The sequence below is a fragment of the Hyaena hyaena genome, unplaced genomic scaffold, assembly GCF_003009895.1.
Source record: "Hyaena hyaena isolate Hyena2069 unplaced genomic scaffold, ASM300989v1 scaffold_41, whole genome shotgun sequence".
NCBI lineage: Eukaryota > Metazoa > Chordata > Mammalia > Carnivora > Hyaenidae > Hyaena > Hyaena hyaena.
Window position 1 is genome coordinate 1,605,484 of NW_024080673.1, and position 20,689 is coordinate 1,626,172.

Consider the following 20,689-nt stretch of genomic DNA (forward strand, 5'->3'; position numbering starts at 1 on the left):
ACTGTAGAAGTGCCTGTATGTGGTAATAGGGATGAGGAAAGTCCTGGGCTTGGTGTGGGAGAGTGCCTGACAGGTGCTGGGTGTGGTGAGCCAGAAAAAGAATTCATAGAACTTAGTGATGTAAAGCTGACAAAGACAAACCTTGAGAGAGCTGAGTTAAATTTGATTCCAAAGTTTCAGCCCTGGGAAGTGGGGAGGTGGAAATACAATCAATAAAATAGAAGACCACTCTGATTTGGTGAGGATATAAAAGGTAATGGGTTCTAAAGCATTGCATTTGGATAGAACCTTGGGACTTGCAAGTAGTGTCTGTCGGACAGAACTGTGGGAAGGGATGGGTTGGTATGTTAGTTCAGGAGTTCATTACAAAAGGGAGATTGTGAGGTCCTAGAAGTGGGTAAGATCACGAGTAGATTGAGGATGGTGGGAGATCTGTAGGGGGCCAATCCAAGGACGTGTACCCGCAGTTATAGGGTGGTATGTACGCGGCAACTTGGAGTGCTGAGAGGGAGGAGGGGATTGGGAGAGAGTTGCAAGAAACAAGGAGAGGGAAACAATGTCAAATTGGAAAAGAGGTTACAAAGGAGATGTGCTAAGGAAGTGGGAAGTTTCAATAATGGGTTAGAGACAGGAAATAGATTTCAGGGAGTGAGAAAGGAGAATATGGTGATGAAATGGACGATCTGAGTAGAGATAATCTTGCGCAATTTTTTATCAGTTACAAAATAAATGGAAGAGCCATTGGAAGAGGAAGACGTTTTCATCGATGAGCCCGTGCTGATTTGAAGAGTCACAGTAGCAGGAGGGGGATGATAGGAGAGCAGTGTCCTCCAGGAACTAACTGGGAGTTCATTTGTGCTCAGAACTCTGCCAATTTAATGCAGCTTCAAGTGCCGGACAGTCTTGTCTTTGGTAACAATAGAGCAAATGTTATTTCCAGCCCATTGTTAGGGGTTTCACTTGGCAGCTTTGCCTAACCTTTTTTTTTTTTTCTTTTAAACAAAAAACTCATCCATTCTGTGGTCTCTTGTTCTCTTCACTCACATCCATCCCTGTGAAAATTATTACCTGAAGCTTCATCAGGATCCCAGACCACTAGTTTAGGAAAATCTTTGACGAAATGGAACCGATTTTAGAACCTAGAGCTAGATCTTCCGATGAAATTGATAGAGATGAGTCTTATCAAAACACGTTATTCTGTTTCTTTTGCCAGAAAGACATGCTGAATCATTGCTTGACATTTGTCATGATACTAACTCTTCTCCCACTGATATGATGGCAGTTACTACAAACCAAAATATAACCTTGCAAAGTATCAGCAGCAGTGAGGTAAGATGTTCTCTTTTAAGAAACTAACATAAAAGGGTGCCTGAGCGGCTCAATCTGTTAAGTGTCGGACTCCTGGTTTCAGCTCAGGTCACATGAGTTTGAGCCCTGTGTTGGACTCTGAGCTGACAGTGCAGAGCCTGCTTGGGATTCCCTCTCTCTCTTCCTCTCTCTCTGCCCTTCCCCTGTTTGTTCACTCTCTCTCTCAAAATAAATAAATAAAGTTATATAAAAAAAGAAACTAACAAAGAATGGATAACCTACTCCATCTACTACTTCATTTGTGTTGCTTAAATATTTTATAGCAATTATATATTACAATTCATTTTTAAATGTAATCATAAAGTAATTAAAAGCAAAATTATTAAGACAGTGCTCCATAAGCTTAATCTGAGAGCAGTAATTAGCTAGTCAGCTCAGAGTCTCCTGCATTTTGTGTGTGCATATATCTAATGCCACAGAATACTGTTGCAGTTGAACCCATACTAAATAATAAAATGCAGCTTGTGTTTATGTGTGTTAATGTGGAAAAGGAGAAGATCATTTATCTGATCATGTCAAATCCATCACAGGGTATCACAAAGAAGGTGCCTCCTCTTGGCCCCGGTCACCCCCTGCCCATGATGAATGACTCCACAAAAAGTCCCTCACAGTACAGTAACAGTACTAATAACAAACAATGTAATCCATAGAAAACTGGGGACCAATACCCAAGATAAACAACAAACTGGTAACATGGTAACAAAAGTTGCCTATAGGGAGAGAACTGGAGATGAACTTTGCCTTGTGTATCCGTTTGTACCTTGTGAATTTTTATAAAAATTAGCATAGGCCTGGGGCACCTGGGTGGCTCAGTCTATTAAGCGTCTGACTTCGGCTCAAGTCATGATCTCATTGCTCATCAGTTCGAGCCCCACATCAGGCTTTGTGCTGATAGCTCAGAGCCTGCTTCAGATTCTGTTTCCGTCTCGCTGCCCCTCCCCTGCTCGTGCTCTGCCTCTCTCTCTTTCTCTCTCAAATATAAAATAAAACATAAAAAATTAACATCACCCAGACAGTTAAAAGTCTTCCTACCCTATATTTTGTTGGTAAGAAAAAATATGGCCACAAATTATTTATTTAACAAAGTTATTGAGGTATGGATTATAATACAAATGATAATGAGGACTTTTGGAGATGGTGAAGTAAAGATTTTTTTTTTAGTTCATTTCTCCTTCCAAAAATCATCCCAAAACAACAAAGAAAACAAAAAAAACAAAATTTAATTTAGAAAACTTTTTATTTTGAAATTATTATAGATTCACAGGAACTTATAAAAATAGTACAAAGAAGTCCTGTGTAACCTTCACCAGCTTCCACCAACGGGAGCTATTATAACTACAGCAGGTTGTCAAAACTGGGAAATTGATACTGACACATTGCAATTAACTAAGCTGCAGACCTTGTTGGCATTTCACTAGTATTTGCATGTTTTGTTTGTGTGTATATGAGTGTACAGTTCTGTGACATTTATCCCTTGAATTGCCACAATCAAGATGCAAAGTTGTTCTGTCACTGCAAGGGAATCCCCTCCTACCCTACCCCTTACCTCTTTATAGCCACACTCTCCCGCTTCCTTAATGCCTGGGAACCACTGATCTGTTCTCCATCTCCATAATGTTATCATTTTGAGAATGTCATATAAATGGATTTATCATATGTATAAATTTTTGAGATTAGCTTTTTCTACTCAGCATAATGCTTTTGAGATAGATCCATGTTGTATCAAGTTTCTTTACATTGCTAAGTAGCATTCCATGGCACAGGTGTTCACAGTTTACTTAACTGTTCACCTCTTGAGAGACTTTTACCTTGTTTCCGGTTCTGGGTTATTACATATAAGGAGCAATTGTGTGCAGATTTCTATATAAACATACATTTTCATTTCTCTAGGATACATGTCCAGGAATCCAATTACTGGATCATATGGTAAATGTATGTTTAGCTTTTTAAAAAACTGGCAAACAGTTTCTCAGAGTGGCTCCATCATTTTTTATTCCTACCAACAATGAAGAGAGATCCAGTTTCTCTGTAGCCTGGCCGTCGTTTGGCAGTGTCAGTATTTTTTATTTTAGCCATTTTAGTGGATGTATGATGGTACCTTGTTGTGTGTGTGTTTTTTTAAATGTTTTATTTATTTCTGAGAGAGAGAGAGAGAGAGAGAGACAGTGTGAGCAGGGGAGGGTCAGAGAGAGAGGGAGACACAGAGTCTGAAGCAGGCTCCAGGCTCTGAGCTAGCTGTCAGCACAGAGCCTGACATGGGGCTCAAACCCACGAACAGTGAGATCATGACCTGAGCCAAAGTCAAATGCTTAACCGACTGAGCCACCCAGGTGCCCCTTGTGTTGTGGTTTTAATTTTCATTTCCCTAATGACTGATATTGAACATCATTTTTCCATGAATTTATTCCTCATCAGCATAAACTGTTCAAACTTTTATCCATTTTCTGATTGGATTGTTTGTTTTCTTACTGTTAAATTTAAAGAATCCCTTATATATTCTGGATATGTGATTTGCAAATATTTTCTATTAGTCAATAAGAAGAACTGGCTTGTTATTTTCACCTTTGTAACAGGTCTTTCATTGAACAGAAATTTTTCTTATTTATTTATTTAGTCAGAGAGAGCACAAACAAGTGAGGGGGGCAGACAGGGGGGAGAGAGAGAATCCCAAGCAGGCTCCATGCTGACAGTACAGAGCCCAATACTGGGCTCGATCTCATGAACTGTGAGATCATGATCTGAGTCAAAATTAAGAGCTGGATGTTCAACTGACTGAGCCACCTAAGTGCCCGCTGCCCCAAGTTTTTCATTTTGATGAAAATCAATTGATCTATTTTTTATGGGTCTTAATTCTTGCATCATGTCTAAGAATTCTTTTACTTGATCTGGGTCCTGGTTACACAATTATATTCAGTTTATAAAAATTCATTAATCTGTGCACTTTCTGAGAGTATGCTACACTTAAATTGAAAGTAATGGAGGGGTACCTGGGAGACTCTACTAATTAAGTGTCAAGCATCAGGCTTTTAATCTCCGCTCAGGTCATGATCTCATGGTTCTGAGATTGAGTGCACATCTGAGCTCTGTGCTGAACATGGAGTCTGCTCAAGATTCACTTTCTGGGGCGCCTGGGTGGCTCTGTTGGTTGGGCATCCGACTTCCGCTCAGGTCATGATCTCACAGTTCGTAGGTTCCATACCTGCCCTGGGCTCTGTGCTGACAACTCAGAGCCTGGAGCTGCTTTGGATTCTGTGTCTCCCTCTCTGTTGCCCCTCCTCCACTCACATTCTGTCTCTCAAAGGTAAATAATGTTTAAAAAACCTTTTTTTTAAGTGACTGTCATGCATTAGAAATTGATAAAAACACATTTGTTTTTTGTTTTTTATGGCATATTTAAGTAATTTTCTTTTGTAAAAAGACTAAACGTCCCTTTATATTAGTACATTTTTTTCATCCAATTTAAAAACATTTATTGAAACTTGACTCTGTATTTTTGTTATTATGGTTGAAATAACTTTGAGCTCATTTCTGAGGGAGAAATAGCATCTGACTATTGAACTTGTCTTTTCCTCTTTAGTGCTTTCTCTAGGGTTTAAATTATAAAACCCAAGGTCATCCTTCACTTCTTTTCTTTGAATGAAAGCTTTTCTTTTTGGTGGTCTGCAATGGGTTTTTATAGTTTACAAATATAAGCAGCTGCCTCGATTGTAGGAGTGCCTCTGAGAGACTGTACAGCCTCTCCCGATCTTCTTTCATCTAAGGAGAATCTTCCTTCCAAATTTAATTACATATGATTTCTATGCCTCTTTTCTGTATGTTTGGGATTCTGTTGTTTGCAGATTAGAATGCTGTATTCTTTTTCTAGTGTATTGTTGCCTCCTGCATCATTGTCAGTGGCTTATGAAATCCATTTATACTGGGGATGTGCTATTCTATTATTTTCTCTCCTTCACTCATGACTGAGTGTCATTATTTCAATTGTCCTTGTGGCACCCAAGTACATCTTAAAGTCTTTCATATTTAACATTCTAAAATAAATTAGAAAATCTAGAGTTGTTTCTGTTTTAAAGTCTTTGTTTCCGTGATAATCCTTCAAGACATGTATTATTCCCTACATCCTTTTGTGTATGTGTGATGTTTACAGTTTTTCAGTTTATTCTGTTGAAGAAATTTTGGTCAGACACTCGCAGAGCTTTTATTTTTTCCCATGCAAAACTTATAAATTAAGTTTCAGTATCCTTTCTCTTAATTTTGCTTCCTGTCATTGATTCTTTTCTTTCTGGTTCTTTTTGAGATTCTTTGTTTCAAACTTTTCATGGTGGCAAGAAAGCAGAGGGGTTAAGACCTCTGGAACCAGATTTCAGGGTCTGGGTGTGAATCCTGGCTCTACCACTGGCTAACCTCTCTGGCCTCACGTGTGAAAAGAAAACAGTAATTCCTACCTTTAGAGTCGGTGTGAGGATTAAATTAATTAATATGTATAAGTTGCATAGAGGAATGTCTGACACTACATGTGTAGATGCTAGTCATCAACATGGATTTTTCTAGGTAGGTGTGCCCACACTGCATCTTTCAACTTTTCCTAAAGGACCAACTAATGAATGAGCTGAGCGGTTGTGACTGATCACAGCTTATTAATCAACATAGACACCTGACATGAGAACTAGTTGTGTATGTATATATAGATATAGATACATATATGTGTATGTATATGTATTTATGTTTATTTATTTTTGAGAGAGAGACAGAGCACAGGCAGGTGACAGGCAGAGGGAGTGGGAGACACAGAATCTGAGGGAGGCTCCAGGCTCTGAGCTGTCAGCACAGAGCCCGATGCAGGGTCAAACTCACGAGCCATGAGATCATGACCTGAGCCAAAGTTGGACACTTAACTAACTGAGCCACCCAGACACCCCCAGTTGTATATTAACGATGACACATGAAGGTTGCTATTTCCCAAAGTTTGTCATAAAAATTTAATTGAATCCCTGTAATTATATGAAATGATAGAATATATTTTGAGGTCTCATACAGTGTCCCAGGCTAAGAATCTGAACAAAAACTGCATCTATTAGAAGGAAAAATTCAATGGTCAATAAACATGTGAAACTATCTCCAAACTTTTCTACTGATCACAGTATGTACATTCAAACAACAAAAAGATGACCACTTCCATACATTACATTACTAAAAATGAAAAGTGATGATAATTGATAAATCAGGGAGAAGATGTAGTGAAACACCTGCATGCACTGCTGGTACAGTGTAAGCATTAAGTGGAAACTTTACTTTTAAAGTAATGTGTGTAAAACAACTTAAAAATGTTCATACTCTCTGGATCAATAATTCCATATCTAGAAACCTACTCTAAAGAAATAATAAAAATTGGGGTATTAATTGCAAGGATGTCCACAGCACTATGTGTAATAATGAAGAATTAAAACCAGACTAATAAACACGATGGGGCTTCTATTGTAAGACTCATGGGGTTTACTAAACATTATTGTGACCCTCTGATAGATATTTACTGAGGGAAAGAAATTATAATTACATTAAAATAATGTTTACTTAGTAAATTGCTATGTAATTTGTACTTGCCTTAAGCAAGAAAGCTGGATAAAATAATATGTGATGCAACTGTATTTTTAAATACTTAGAGAAAAAGATGAAATATTATTTCTATGTTAATAGTGTTTGCTTTTTTGACAGGAATTTTTTTCCTACGGCATTTAAAAATTTTTATTTATATATTTTGAGAGAGAGAGAGTGCTATTGGAGAGGGACAGAGAGAGAGGGAGAGAGAGAATCCCAAGCAGACTCCATGCTGCCAGTGCAGAGCCAGACATGGGGCTTGATCTCCAATGTCCAACCGACTGAGCCACCCAGGCACACCTCTAGTGCATTTTTAAAAATGCTTTTTTGTATTTGTATATAGTCTAAAAACAGTACCCCCTTCCCCATTGTAATTGCATGGGAAGGATAAGAAATTTGCCGCACAGTGGTATAATTTTTGAAATGCAGAGAAGAGCAAGCAGTGAAATCTACAAGTCTAGTATTAGGGTGAACCAGCCTCCATCTCTTATTTGCCACTGACAACCGGGATTATCTGAGACAGGGTATCTCCTTTGCCAACAGATAGAAAATGCTTTATTATTTAAGAAAATTTTTTTAAGAGAGAGAGAGAGTGCAAGCAGGGAAGAGGGGCAGAGGGAGAGAGAAGAAGAGAGTGAGAGTGAGAGAGAGAGACAGACAGAGAGACAGAGAGAGAGAGAGAGAGAGAGAGAGAATCTTAAGCAGGCTCCATGCTCAGTGCAGAGCCTGATGTGGGGCTCAGTCCACAACCCTGGGATCATAAACTAAGCCGAAATCAAGAGTCAGACGTTCACCTGACTGAGCCACCCAGGAACCTCAGAAAGTGCTTTAAAAAAGGACACCTGGGTGGCTTAAAAAGTGGTGTCGGACTCTTGATCTCAGCTCATATCTTGATCAAGAGTCATGAATTCAAGCTGCAGGTTGGGCTCTGCATTGGGCATAGAGGCTACAGAGGAAAAAAAAAAAGCTTTAAAAAAGCAGGTACTGCTGCTGTGTAAAAGGCAAGACTATAAAGTTATGATTGAATACCTAAAGTATTTAATGGCAGCGTAAATAGAGGATTTTATTTTGACTATTTTCTGTGATAATTAAAATGAACAAAGTGGAAAAGTTTCCCAAGCTTGACTGGGAATGAATGAATGAAATATCAGAATGGTAGACTTCCCACCTGTATGACAGGCATCTCAGTCTAGGGCATAGACTTTATCCAACAGGGATAATAGATAACAGAAAATAGAAACCAGAGAACTAATTGTAACTTCTGGGGCATAATGGGGTATTTTAACTAATATTTGCATCTATCACTGTTTGAGACATTAAATAGGGCAAAATCACCAGCAGCAACAACTTCTCCTGAAGGAACCTATCAACAACAATGAATTCTAATAAGGAAAACTTACTTATAAAGTTAGGAGTACTTTTCATAAATCAAGTTGGTTTTCAACCGTGTTATATTTTTAGCATCATGATTATTTTCTAGAGGGTAAAAAGGAAGTACTTCCTCTGAAAAGTTGCACACCATCATTAGATCAGAAAGCTATCATACTGAAAAGTTTAATCAGCCTTGCTGCCTCCTTTAAGTCCAGAGTTATATCTGTAGCTTCCATATGGGACAGGGATTTCCACCCTCACCAACTGTGAATGATGCCCCAGGGAGGCATTATGGAAAAGACCATGTTCCTTTGGGGTTGTTCACTGCTGTGGCCAACGGGTTCTTTCCAGTTACCCACCCAGATGAAATTTGTGGCAGCTTAGCAGCCTGGACACTGACATGATAAAAGGTATAAAATACTAAGTCTCTATGTGTCTCTGTGGTTTCAGCTTTGATCTTCATTTTCAATTATGCAATTAATCATGTCCACATCTGTCTGAGCCTGGTGCTCCAGGAGCAGATACTTTTCCCATTATTTTGGTCCTAAATACTTTCTACAATTTAAAAGGAATCCACGGTGTGAAACTTTGGCTTAGAAAAATGGATATTCACTCTGTCAACAAAATACATTGAATAACTGAGTTGCTATTTCCTGATATTGCAGGAGTTTGACCAAGATGAGGATTGCAGTCGTTCCATATTGCTTAGTGAAGGAGGAGACCCAAGTGGTGATGGACAAGATTGGCAACCCAGGATAGAAGGTATCTGGCTTCTGTCCATGAGACGTTCACAAAGCTAACATTGATTATTTGGATTCCTGCCACCACCCCAATTTTAGTAGTGCTTGGTGCAGAACCTTGAAAACACAGAACAGCACAAAGGAAAAGAACAGCTGCTTGTCATCCTATCCTTTAGTCCTTATCTCAATCAGCAATTCTTGGCAACTTGTTGGCCCAAATGGCTGTCTCTCTTATGTCTCTATTGATTCCACCCTGCTCTAGCTCAAGCAGCCATCCTTTGCCCCTTTCCTTTTTCTCTAATAACATCTTTCCCTCTGTTTATTTCCTCTCAGAATCTTCCATCAGCCTCAGGGATCTGTTCTCTTCCAGAACCAAGCATTTCTCCATCAGCTGTTATCCCTGAGTTCCTCTCTTCAGGGAAAGATGGGAGACTGAACAAAGTGCTAAAGCCCCAAGTCTCAGTCCTTTATTCTATGAGTACATAAGTCTGGAATTTTCCAGAACAACACCCATTCCAAATATGTTATCCTGTCATATCCATAAAAGCCTTTTCATTTAACAGACCACAAGGTATTTGCAGATTCTCACTTGAGAAAATAGTCTCCATAGCAATCACAATGATCTGTCACCTACTCACCTACAAACTTTTTATTTAAAAAATTTTTTAAAAATATTTGTTTTATTTTTGAGAGAGAGAAAGAGCGAGCGTGCAAGCATGAGTGAGCATGAGTGGAGGAGGGGCAGAGAGAGAGAGGGAGACACAGAATTGGAAACAGGCTCCAGGCTCTGAGCTGCCATGAACTGCAAGATCATGACCTGAGCCAAAGTTGGATGCTTAACCGACCGAGCCACCCAGGCACCCCTAAATTTCATAAATTAAATGTTTATTATCACTGTTCCAATTTCTCTCTGGCAATTTTCTGACTTCCATTTCTAACACCCCAGGGAGGTGGTCCTCTTGGATGTCTTTTCTTCCATAACCCAGTCAACCTCCCCCAAATGCTGCAGTGCTGTCCGAGCCATTTCCTTTGTCGCCTTATGTGATGCTGCCCTCTCCTGGGGAGTTCCTGCCTCTCTCAAACTCACTTGGAATCTCCATTCTCCAGGCTGAGGGCAGAGAATAATTTAGTAACATTTGAAATAATTAACACCACGAAACCTGAAAATCCTAATTAAAATTTAAAAATCCTGGCCTCCTTCCAAACACCCCTTGTGGTCTGACTTTGACTTTCAACTGCTTCAAAGCAGAGTTTTAGGAATAGATGTATCCCAAGCACCGTCCAAGAGGTTAAATAATTTGTTTATTTCTACTGAGTTCAGACATGACTTGCCATTTGAGGTGCAATTAATTCTTTTTAAATAATTTATAACTTTTTATAGTAGAAGATGTTCGTATAGGAGCCATAGCATTTATGTAGCATATCCACTAAGTTCTTGTTTAAAATTTGAGCTTTAATAACTTCAGTTACAAATACGAAAGAAACAATGATGTGTCTGATTAATTTTCTTCTCATAGTTCATAGTCTTTAGTAGTTACTCTTAAGTCACAAGTCCAAAATATAAACGTTTGGGGCACTATTGTGCACTGTATTCATCTTAAGTATCAATAAATTTCTTGAAACCCCATTTACGTGTTTCTAACATACTTGAAATTGTTAATGTTTACATTCTTGCACATGTTATAAAAACTTTATGCATATGCTGTATGAGTATCTATTCTGTTGCAGATATACACATTTAATTGTTTAATTTATCTCTATTCATTGTATTCTATTCAAAAAGGAGCATCAATAAAATATATATAATGTTTGGGTCACACCCACAGTCTTTAACAACTGAGTATTCCTGCTGTGTGCATTGGCTTAATTATAGGCTTTTATGGATGATAATTTGTAAAATACAATTTATGGCCCCCTAAGAGTCACTCATCCTTTTCCTTAGTATAAAAATCTTCTTGCATTCCTCACTCAGCTATTTTTCTAGAACGATTATCGGATGCAAACACCATAGACTGCATTGAGCATGTAAAATTACTCTTTTCATGAATGGATAAGAATCTATTACCTAAAATTACTGGGCTTAAAAACATTTTTTTAACACAGTGTGTATCCCTCAGGATTCTTAATTTCAGATAACAGAATCTACTCTGGTTGAGTTAGAAATGAAGAAAGTGTTAAAAGAGAGTAGAGGAGCGCCTGGGTGGTTCAGTTGGTTAAGTGTCCGACTTCGGCTCAGGTCATGATCTTGCAGTTCATGGGTTTGAGCCCCACATTGGGCTCTGTGCTGATGGCTCAGAGCCTGGAGCCTGCTTCGGATTCTGTGTCTCCCCCTCTCTCTGCCCCTGCCCCACTCATGCTCTCTCTCTCTCTCTCTCTCTCAAAAATAAATAAACATTTAAAAAAATCTGTGTTGAGATTCACGATTTAAGAAATTATAAAAATGTGGAGAGGGTATCAAAATATTTTGAACTTTGATGCCTATCAATTTAAACAGAACAAGCAGAAAACACAGGAAAGTGAGATTGTCTTGGAAGCAATAATTTTTCTTCATTGAATGAATTAGACCGGGCCAGTTTTCAGTTTTCATTTTAATAATGGCTTAACATGAACAAATTAAGGATCGTTTTCCCACTTTGAATATCATTTTCACCTCATCTGTGAAATTGTTTCTGGCTATATTTAAGTGCTGCTTCTTAATTTCTTTCTACTGTGAAAATTTCTGGTGGGGCTACTTTACCTCTTCTTATGTGGAAAGATGCACTCAGGAGCAAGTGTTTTATTTTTACATGTGACAGTGCATCATCTTCCCTGGTAGTTCTGGAACCTGGTAGGTTCAGAGGCTCCCATGACCATTCACATTCAAAAGAAAAGACAAAATGGAGAACATTTGTATGTTTCCAGTTGATTTCAGAGTCAGCACAGTCTCTCACCTTTTTGCCCCCCATTTATTTATTTGTTTGTTTAATGTTTTATTTATTTCTGAGTTGCCCCCCATTTATAACCAATGACTAGGATGAGGCCATTAGCTTTTTTTTTAATTTTAGGAAGCAGGAGAGAGCATGACCAGGGGAGAGGGGGAGAGGGAGAGAGAAATAGAGCCAAAATCAAGGGTTAGATGCTCAACTGACTGAGACACCCAGGCACCCCTAGGATGGGGCCATTAGCTTTGAACAGTTTCCACAAGGGCAGGTATTTCTTTTTATTTTTTTTCTTTCATAGTTTATTGTCAAGGTGGTTTCCATGTAACACCCAGTGCTCATCCCAACAAGTGCCCTTCCCCATGCTCATCACCCCCCTTCCCCTCTCCCCCACCCCCATCAGCCCTCAGTTTGTTCTCAGTATTCAAGAGTCTCTCATGGTTTGCCTCCCTCCCTCTCCCCAACTATTTTTCCCCTTCCCCTCTCCCATGGTCCTCTGTTAAGTTTCTCCTAATCCACCTATACGTGCAAACATATGGTTTCTATCCTTCTCTGCCTGACTTATTTCGCCCAGCATAACACCCTCAAGTTCCATCCACGTTGCTACACATGGCCAGATCTCATTCTTTCTCATTGCCATGTAGTATCCCATGGTGTAGATAAACCACATCTTCTTGATCCATTCGTTCATTGATGGACACTTAGGCTCTTTCCATGTTTTGGCTATTGTTGAGAGGGCTACTATGAACATTGGGGTACATGTGCCCCTACACACACTCCTGTATCCCTCAGGTAAATTCCTAGCAGTGCTATTGCTGGGTCATAGGGGAGTTCTATTGTTAATGTTTTGAGGAACCTCCACACTGTTTTCCAGAGGGGCTGCACCCGTTTACATTCCCACCAACAGTGTAGAAGGGTGCCCGTTTCTCCACATCCTTGCCAGCATCTAGAGTCTCCTGATTTGTTAATTTTAGCCACTCTGACTGACATGAGGTAGTATCTCAGTGTGGTTTTGATTTGTATTTCCCTGATGAGGAGGGACACTGAGCATCGTTTCATGTCTGTTGGCCATCTGGATGTCCTCTTTGGAGAAGTGTCTGTTCATATCTTCTGCCCATTTCTTCACTGGGTTGTTTGTTTTTTGGGTGTGGAGTTTGGTGGTTTCTTTATAGATTTTGGATACTAGCTCTTTATCCAATATGTCATTTGCAACCATCTTTTCCCATTCTGTTGGTTGCCTATTAGTTTTATTGTTTGCTTCCTTTGCCGAGCAGAAGCTTTTTATCTTGTTGAGGTCCCAACAGTTCATGTTTGCTCTTGATTCCCTTGCCTTTGGGGATGTGTCAAGTAAGAAATTACTGCGGCTGAGATCAAGGAGGTTGTTTCCTGCTTTCTCCTTTAGGGTTTTGATGGTTTCCTGTCTCACATTCAGGACCTTTATCCATTTTGAGTTTATTTGTGTATGGTGTGAGAAAGTTTATTTGCACGTTGCTGTCCAGTTCTCCCAGAAAAAAGAAATAAGCTGTCTTTTTTCTATTGGATACTCTTTCTCAATTTGTCAAAGATTAGTTGGCCATATATTTGTGGGTCCAATTCTGAGTTCTCTCTTCTATTCTATTGGTCTATGTGTCTGTTTTTGTGAAGGGCAGGTATTTCTTATACTTGCTTATTGTATCTTTTGTTCCTTGGTTTGAAAAAGAAATCAACCAATTAACAAACTACTGAACACATTAAATTTGCTTTAAAACATTCTAGGTTTATTAGTTCTCAATAATTAAAAAAAGTATAGTCATTCTTAAGAATGTGTTCACATGAATACACTGTGCACAGTTTTCCAGCTTCCACAGTAAAGTACTAACTACAGCTAGCCTTTGTATAGAATATCCTTTTCACTGACACTTAAGTTGTTAGGAGCATATGCTGTATGTTTTTCTTACTTTAACATGTCACCTAGGATTTTGCACTCGAAGATGGCTACTAAAATATTATGAAAGACATCCATCTTCCTTTCAAGTATGAGAGCAGCCCTGAGGCTGTCACACAACCTCATGGTTATCAGTTTCTTTGTCTATACAATAAAGGGCTTGGATCAGATGATCTCTAAGTTCTTTCCAACTCTGCAATTCCAAACCTTTATTTTGTGCTGATAAATAGTGTGTTGGTAGGATGTTTGAAAATTTTTAAAAAATATTTTGACCATTCCAAGGAAACCTCATTTTTAGAGATGTGATTCCTGCTATTTTATAGTATTAGAGAGCATCCAATCATGTTGTCATATTTGAAAAACATCAAGAAAACCAAAGCTAGATTGTTTAGAATTTTCCCAAGGTCACCTGTAAAAAGCAGAAGATGGATGTAGATCCAGTTCTGTCTGATTCATGCCCCCCTTTTATCTTCTCTGTTTTACTTCTTCCTTAGCATTCTGTCAGTAGGACTAATTAAAATCTTAGATTCCCTAGACATAGGGAGACTCCCTAAACGGCCCTGAGAAATACATGGATAGGACTGAACACTGGGACAAGCACTGGGTTGTTTGGAAAGGATATACCTCTGTGTTCCCATAACACCGTTTGTACAGTTCTATCACAATGTTTTTGGTTTTTTTGTTTTCTTTTTTAAATCTTAATTTATTTTTGAGAGAGAGAGACGACAGTGTGAGCAAGGGATGGTCAGAGAGAGAAGGAGACACAGAATCTGAAGGCAGGCTCCAGGCTCTGAGCTAGCTGTCAGCACAGAGCCCGACACGGGGCTGGAACCCACAACCGTGAGCTCATGACCTGAGCCGAAGTCGGTCGCTTAACTGACTGAGTCACTCAGGCCCCCCCCATCACAATGTTTAAATTGATATACTCTTTACTTCCTTATTTATGGTCTTTACTAAGGTCACAGTTGCACCTTTTTTATTTCTGTATCTTCAGCACAAAGAGTTGGGCTTGGCATATATTTAATAAAAGTTTGTTGAATGGAGGGGCACCTGGGTGGCTTAGTCAGTTAAGCGTCCGACTTTTGCTTAGGTCATGATCTCGAGGTTCGTGGGTTTGAGCCCCGCGTCGGGCTCTGTGCTGACTGCCAGCTCAGAGCCTGGAGAGCCTGTTTCAGTCTGTGACTCCCTCTCTCTCTGACCCTCCCCTGCTCACACTGTCTCTCTCTCTCCTAGAAATAAATAAAACATTAAAAAAAAAAGTTTGTTGAATGGAAAAACATGAAGAGATGAACAAACCTTAAGGGGCATGGCTCACACTAGTTTTTCAAATGCAAATTTAACATGTTATATGATAAGCAAGCATTGATACCTCAAGTTGGAAATGTCCGGCTTAAGGGTTATACTCGGAATCATTCCATGGAATCAGAAAGAAGTTGACCAAAATATATACAAGCAAGTTCCTGTGGGGCAACATAAATTATCTCATTTGAATCTCACAATGGTCCTGTGAAGTAGGTATCATTAGTTACAATATATAGGAGGAGGGCTTGTTTTCTCCATCTAAAGAGAAACATTGCTCATCATAAAACTTAATTTTGTATCTGAAAAGTTTTGTTATATATATTTTTTGCTCTTTAAGCAAGCATATGCTAGGCAGGGAAAATATAAAGATGGCTGAACCTCAGTCCCTGGTTAATGTCCCTTCCGTAATTTTTTACAGTTTTTAATTTAAATTCCAGTTAGTTAACACACATATAATATTAGTGTACCAGGTGTACCATAGAGTGATTCAACAATTCTATATATTACTTAGTGCTCGTCATGATAAGTATACTCTTAGTCCCTGTCACCTATTTCACCCACCCTCCACCCATCTCCCATCGCTAACCATCAGCTTGTTCCCTATACTTAAGAGTTTGTTTCTGGGTTTTCCTCTCTCTCTCTTTCTTTTCCCGTTGCTCATTTGTTTTGTTTCTTAAATTACACATATGAGTGAAATCATATGGTATTTGTCTTTCTCATTTAACATTATTTTCTGTAGATCCATCCAGGTCATTGAAGTGGCACAATTTCTTTTTTTTTAATTAAAAAATTCTAATGTTTATTTATTTTTGAGAGCAAGAGCGAGAGAGAGAAAGAGAGAGAGAGAGCAAAAGCAGGGGAGGGGCAGATAGAGAAGGAGATACAGAATCTAAAGCAGGGTCCATGCTCCAAGCTGTCAACATAGAACCTGATGTGGGGCTTGAACCCACAGACCGTGGGATCATGACCTGTGCTGATGTCAGACACCCAACCAACTGAACCACCCAGGTACCCTTAGATTTCATTTTTTATGGCTAATATTCCATTGTGTACATACACCGCATCTTTTTTTTTTTTTTTAAGTATAAAAATATGGTCAGGGTTTCTTTTTCTCCATCAGACATGAGTTCAGGATTTGTTAACAGATTCTTTGCAACAGAAATTAATTACTGATTAACAACATCTACAGAGCCAAATAAAGCAATGTCACCTGATTAATATGTCTACTTTGTATCCATAGAAGATATATCGTGTTTAAAATGAAATAATTAGACAAATGGTTAAACAAAAAGGCATTGACAGTACATATATTGTACTTTTTTTGAGTCCTCAGTCTTAGATCTCTGACATTGCTACTTGCATTTTATAGCACATTAATTCAATTCCAATTAACATTTTCCTTTTTATAAGACTAGTTAACATCCTAAAAATCTAAGGTATGACCATTATTCTTAATTTGTAAAGTTACAGTACATGTCAGTAATTTATACCCCACATCTTCTTTATCCATTCGTCAGCTGATGGACACTTGGACTGTTCCCATAATTCAGCTATTGTAGATAATGCTGCTATAAACATTGGAGTGCATATACACCATTGAATTAGTATTTCCAATGAAAGTGGGAGCTGGTTCTTTGAGGATATCAATAAAATTAATAAACCTCCAGCCAGACTTATCGAAAAGAAAAGAGAAAGGACCCGTAAAATAGAGGCACAAATGAGAGAAGAGAAGTAAAACAGACACCACAGAAATACAAATAGTTACAAGAGACTATTATGAAAGACTATATGCCAATAAATTGGACAATCTGGAAGAAATGCATAAGTTCCCAGAAACATATAACCTCCTAAAACAGAAGCAGGAAGAAATAGAAAACTTGAACAGACTGACAACCAAAACCAAAATTGAATCAGTAATCAAAAACTCCCACCAAATCAAAGTCCAGGACCAGATGGCTTCACAGGTGAATTCTATCAAACATTTAAAGGAGAGTTAATACCTGTTCTTCTCCACCTATTCTAAAAAATAGAAAAGGAAGGAAAACTTCCAAAATCATTCCGCAAGGCCAGCATTACCCTGATACCATTCAGTAATTTTTTTGTTATTATTATTATTTTTTTGTTTCAGGTATACAATATAGTGATTCAACAATTCTATATATTACTCATTGCTCATCATGATGAGTGTACTCTTAATCCCGATCACCTATTTTACCCACCCTTCCCACCACATCCCCTCTGGTAACCATCAGTTTGTTAACTATAGTTAAGAGTCTGTTTTTTGGTTTGTCTCTTTTTCTCTTTGTTAATTTTTTCCCCCTTAAATTCCACATGTGAGTGAAATCATATGGTATTTGTCTTTCTCAAGACTCACTTAGCATTATTTTCTCCAGATTCATCCATATTGTTGCAAATGGCAAGCTGTCATTCTTTTTTTTATGGCTGAGTAACTATTCCATTGTGTACATATACCACATTTTCTTTATCCATTCATCTATCAGTGGACATGTGGGTTGCTTCCATAATTTGGCTATAATAATAAATAATGCTGCAATAAACATAAGGGTGCATAAGTTATTTTGAATTAGTGTTTTTGTAGTCTTTGGGTAAATACCCAGTAGTGTGATTACTGGATTGTAGGATAGCTCTATTTTTAATTTTTTGAGGAACCTTCGTACTTTTTCCACAGAGGCTGCACCAGTTTGCATTTCCACCAACACTGCAGGAGGGTTCATTTTCTTCACATCCTTGCTAACACTTGTCATTTCTTGTGTTTTTGGCAGGCACCATTCTGACAGGTATGAGGTGATATCTCATTGTGGTTTTGATTTGCCTTTCCCTAATGATCAGTGATGTTGAGCATCTTTTCGTGTATCTGTTAGCCATTGTATGTCTTCTTTGGACAAATGTCTGCTCATGTCTTCTGTCATTTTTTAATTCGATTATTTGCTTTCAGATGTTGAGTTTTATAAATTTTTTATATATTTTGGATATTAACCTTTCATCAGATATGTTATTTGCAAACATCTTCTCTCATTCTCTAGCTTGTCTTTTAGTTTTGTTAATGGTTTCCTTTGCTCTTCTGAAGCTTTTTGTTTTGGTGTAGCCCCAATAGTTTCCTTTGTTTCCTTTGCCTCAGGAGACATATCTAGAAAAATGTTGCCACAGCTGATGTCAGAGAAATTACTGCCTATGCTCTCCAATAGGATTTTTATGGCTTCAGGTTTCACATTTAGGTTCTTAATCCATGTTGAGTTCATTTCTATGTATGGTGTTAAGAAAGTGGTCCAGTTTCATTCTTCTGCGTGTAGCTGTCCAGTTTTCCTAACACTTCCCAGTTGAAGAGACTGTCTTTTTCCCATTGCATATTCTTTCCTCCTTTGTCATAGATTAGTTGACTGTATAATTGTGGGTTATTTATGAGCTCTCTATTCTGTTCCACATTCTGTATTGTTCAAAAATGGATTAGCTAGGGGCACCTGGGTGGCTCAGTCAGTTAAGTAGCTGACTTCGGCTCAGGTCATGATCTTGTGGTTCGTGAGTTCAAGCCCTGCGTCAGGCTCTGTGCTGACAGCTCAGAGCCTGGAGCGTGCTTCAGATTCTGTGTCCCCCTCTCTCTCTCTGCTCCTCCCCCACTCGCACAGTCTCCCTCTTAAAAATAAACATTTTAAAAAATAGATTAGCTACATAATGAGAAATAAAATACTCAGTTCCCAGTTGCCATTGGAATTCATAAATTTCTTCTTTTTGTTATTGTCATGTGTTTCTATAGGTGTTGAGATTATTGTTACTTTTCCAAGAGATGCCACTTATCCCCAAGAAATAAGCAGAGAAGATTTACAAGAAAACAAGTAAGGAATATACTTTGAAAGGTTAGATTAAAATTTAAATATGAAGTGATACTTGTGTGATAACCTACATTTTTAGTAATTCACCTCCCAAAAAAACACTCTAATGCAGGGGTTGTAGTAAATATTATTGTGGCAGGAGCCAAATAATACCATTTAGGCTTTGTAGGCCATATGGCTTCTGCTGCAATGAGGCAACTCTCCTATTGTAGCTTGAATGCCATCACAGACCATATGAAAACAAATGGGTATGGCTGTGATCCAATAAAACGACACAAACAGACTGAAGACTAGATTTTGCCCTGGGTGGGGGGGGGGGGGGACACAGTTTGCTGACTCTGCAGCAGTGCCACTTGAAATGTGACTCTGTGGTCCTTCTGTTACCAGTCCATGATGAAGTCAGGATAGAACTCGAAAATGTGGGGCGCCTGGGTGGCTTAGTCGGTTAAGCGTCCGACTTTCGCTTAGGTCATGATCTCGCGGTTCGTGGGTTCGAGCCCCGCGTCGGGCTCTGTGCTGACTGCCAGCTCAGAGCCTGGAGCCTGTTTCAGAGTCTGTGACTCCCTCTCTCTCTGACCCTCCCCTGCTCACGCTGTCTCTTTCTATCTCTCTCTCTCTCTCTCTCTCCTAGAAATAAATAAAAATATTAAAAAAACAAAGAACTCGAAAATGTAAACATTTAAAGAGTTGTATTACTATATGACAAAGTAATCCCAGGTTTACTGATCTGATAATAAAAATCTTGGGGTTTATGTTCATGTTTTTGATATTTTGCTTTATTTTTATGGTAAATCACTTTTATTGCAGATGTTTTACAACACTTGCATTCCACAATGGACTGGAAAATTTTTAAACTGGTCTTTTACTGTCTTTTACTTTGAGAAGTACTGGGCTGGGTAAAACCTTTGGAGAAGGAAAAGAGTGCATCCTTTATGCCTGCACTTTGCCCATCTGATTTCTCTGTTCAAGGAAATAGGGACTGGGGAAACTAACCTGTGGAGTGCAGAAGACAGATGAGGTGGGGAGCGGGTAGGAGGGTAGAGGGGTCTTGTCCTTTCAAGAATACAGTTCTTCCACTCAGCAGCAGCATTTGGAAATAGTTCTCCAGGTTTTCTCATGATCTCAGTCTCGACAGAGAAGTGGAGATCCAGAAGAATCAGGGAATGAGTTTTGAATGAAACCATGTCCTCCTCCCTTCTAGTCAGATAACCCCAGTGAATCGAGAAAGGGCACGAGCACATTCTGTTTCTCTTCCAAATGAAATTCACATGCTAGACTTCCGATCAAAGACACTGAAAATGGGTCAGAAGAAAGAGGAAATTTCCAAGGATCTCTGTGATGCAAAGGTGGGCTTTTTGTTTCCAAGACCTTGCCTAGAACCAAGCATCTCAACATCTGTAGCCAGAGAAGATGTTCCTCACTTTCTGAAGGAGCAGCAAAGAAAATCTGAAGGTGAGTTCATTTAATTACAGTGATTTGTTTATCCTTTTGTCAACAAATTTTCTACCTATCTATCTATCTACCATCTATCCTTTTCTTGAGTGTTTGAAAAATCTTTACCACAAACTCCCATTTAGTTGATGTTTACCTGTGGGAATCTTGGGGCTCACATGGAGGATGCTTTCC

The 20,689-nt window shown here is 38.8% G+C and overlaps 1 protein-coding gene across 5 annotated transcripts in view; it reads left to right on the forward strand.

Moving 5' to 3' along the window:
- MAP3K19 (mitogen-activated protein kinase kinase kinase 19) overlaps window positions 1-20,689 on the forward strand; it is a 39,338-nt gene that overhangs the window by 843 nt on the left and 17,806 nt on the right. For 4 of the 5 annotated variants that reach the window (XM_039229952.1, XM_039229954.1, XM_039229956.1 and 1 more), the window contains exons 2-5: window positions 1,214-1,329; window positions 8,997-9,093; window positions 18,988-19,066; window positions 20,265-20,515. In XM_039229952.1, coding sequence (XP_039085883.1) covers window positions 1,214-1,329; window positions 8,997-9,093; window positions 18,988-19,066; window positions 20,265-20,515 — 543 coding nt within the window. The remainder of the gene's footprint in view (window positions 1-1,213; window positions 1,330-8,996; window positions 9,094-18,987; window positions 19,067-20,264; window positions 20,516-20,689) is intronic. The other variant, XM_039229953.1, reaches the window with a different exon arrangement.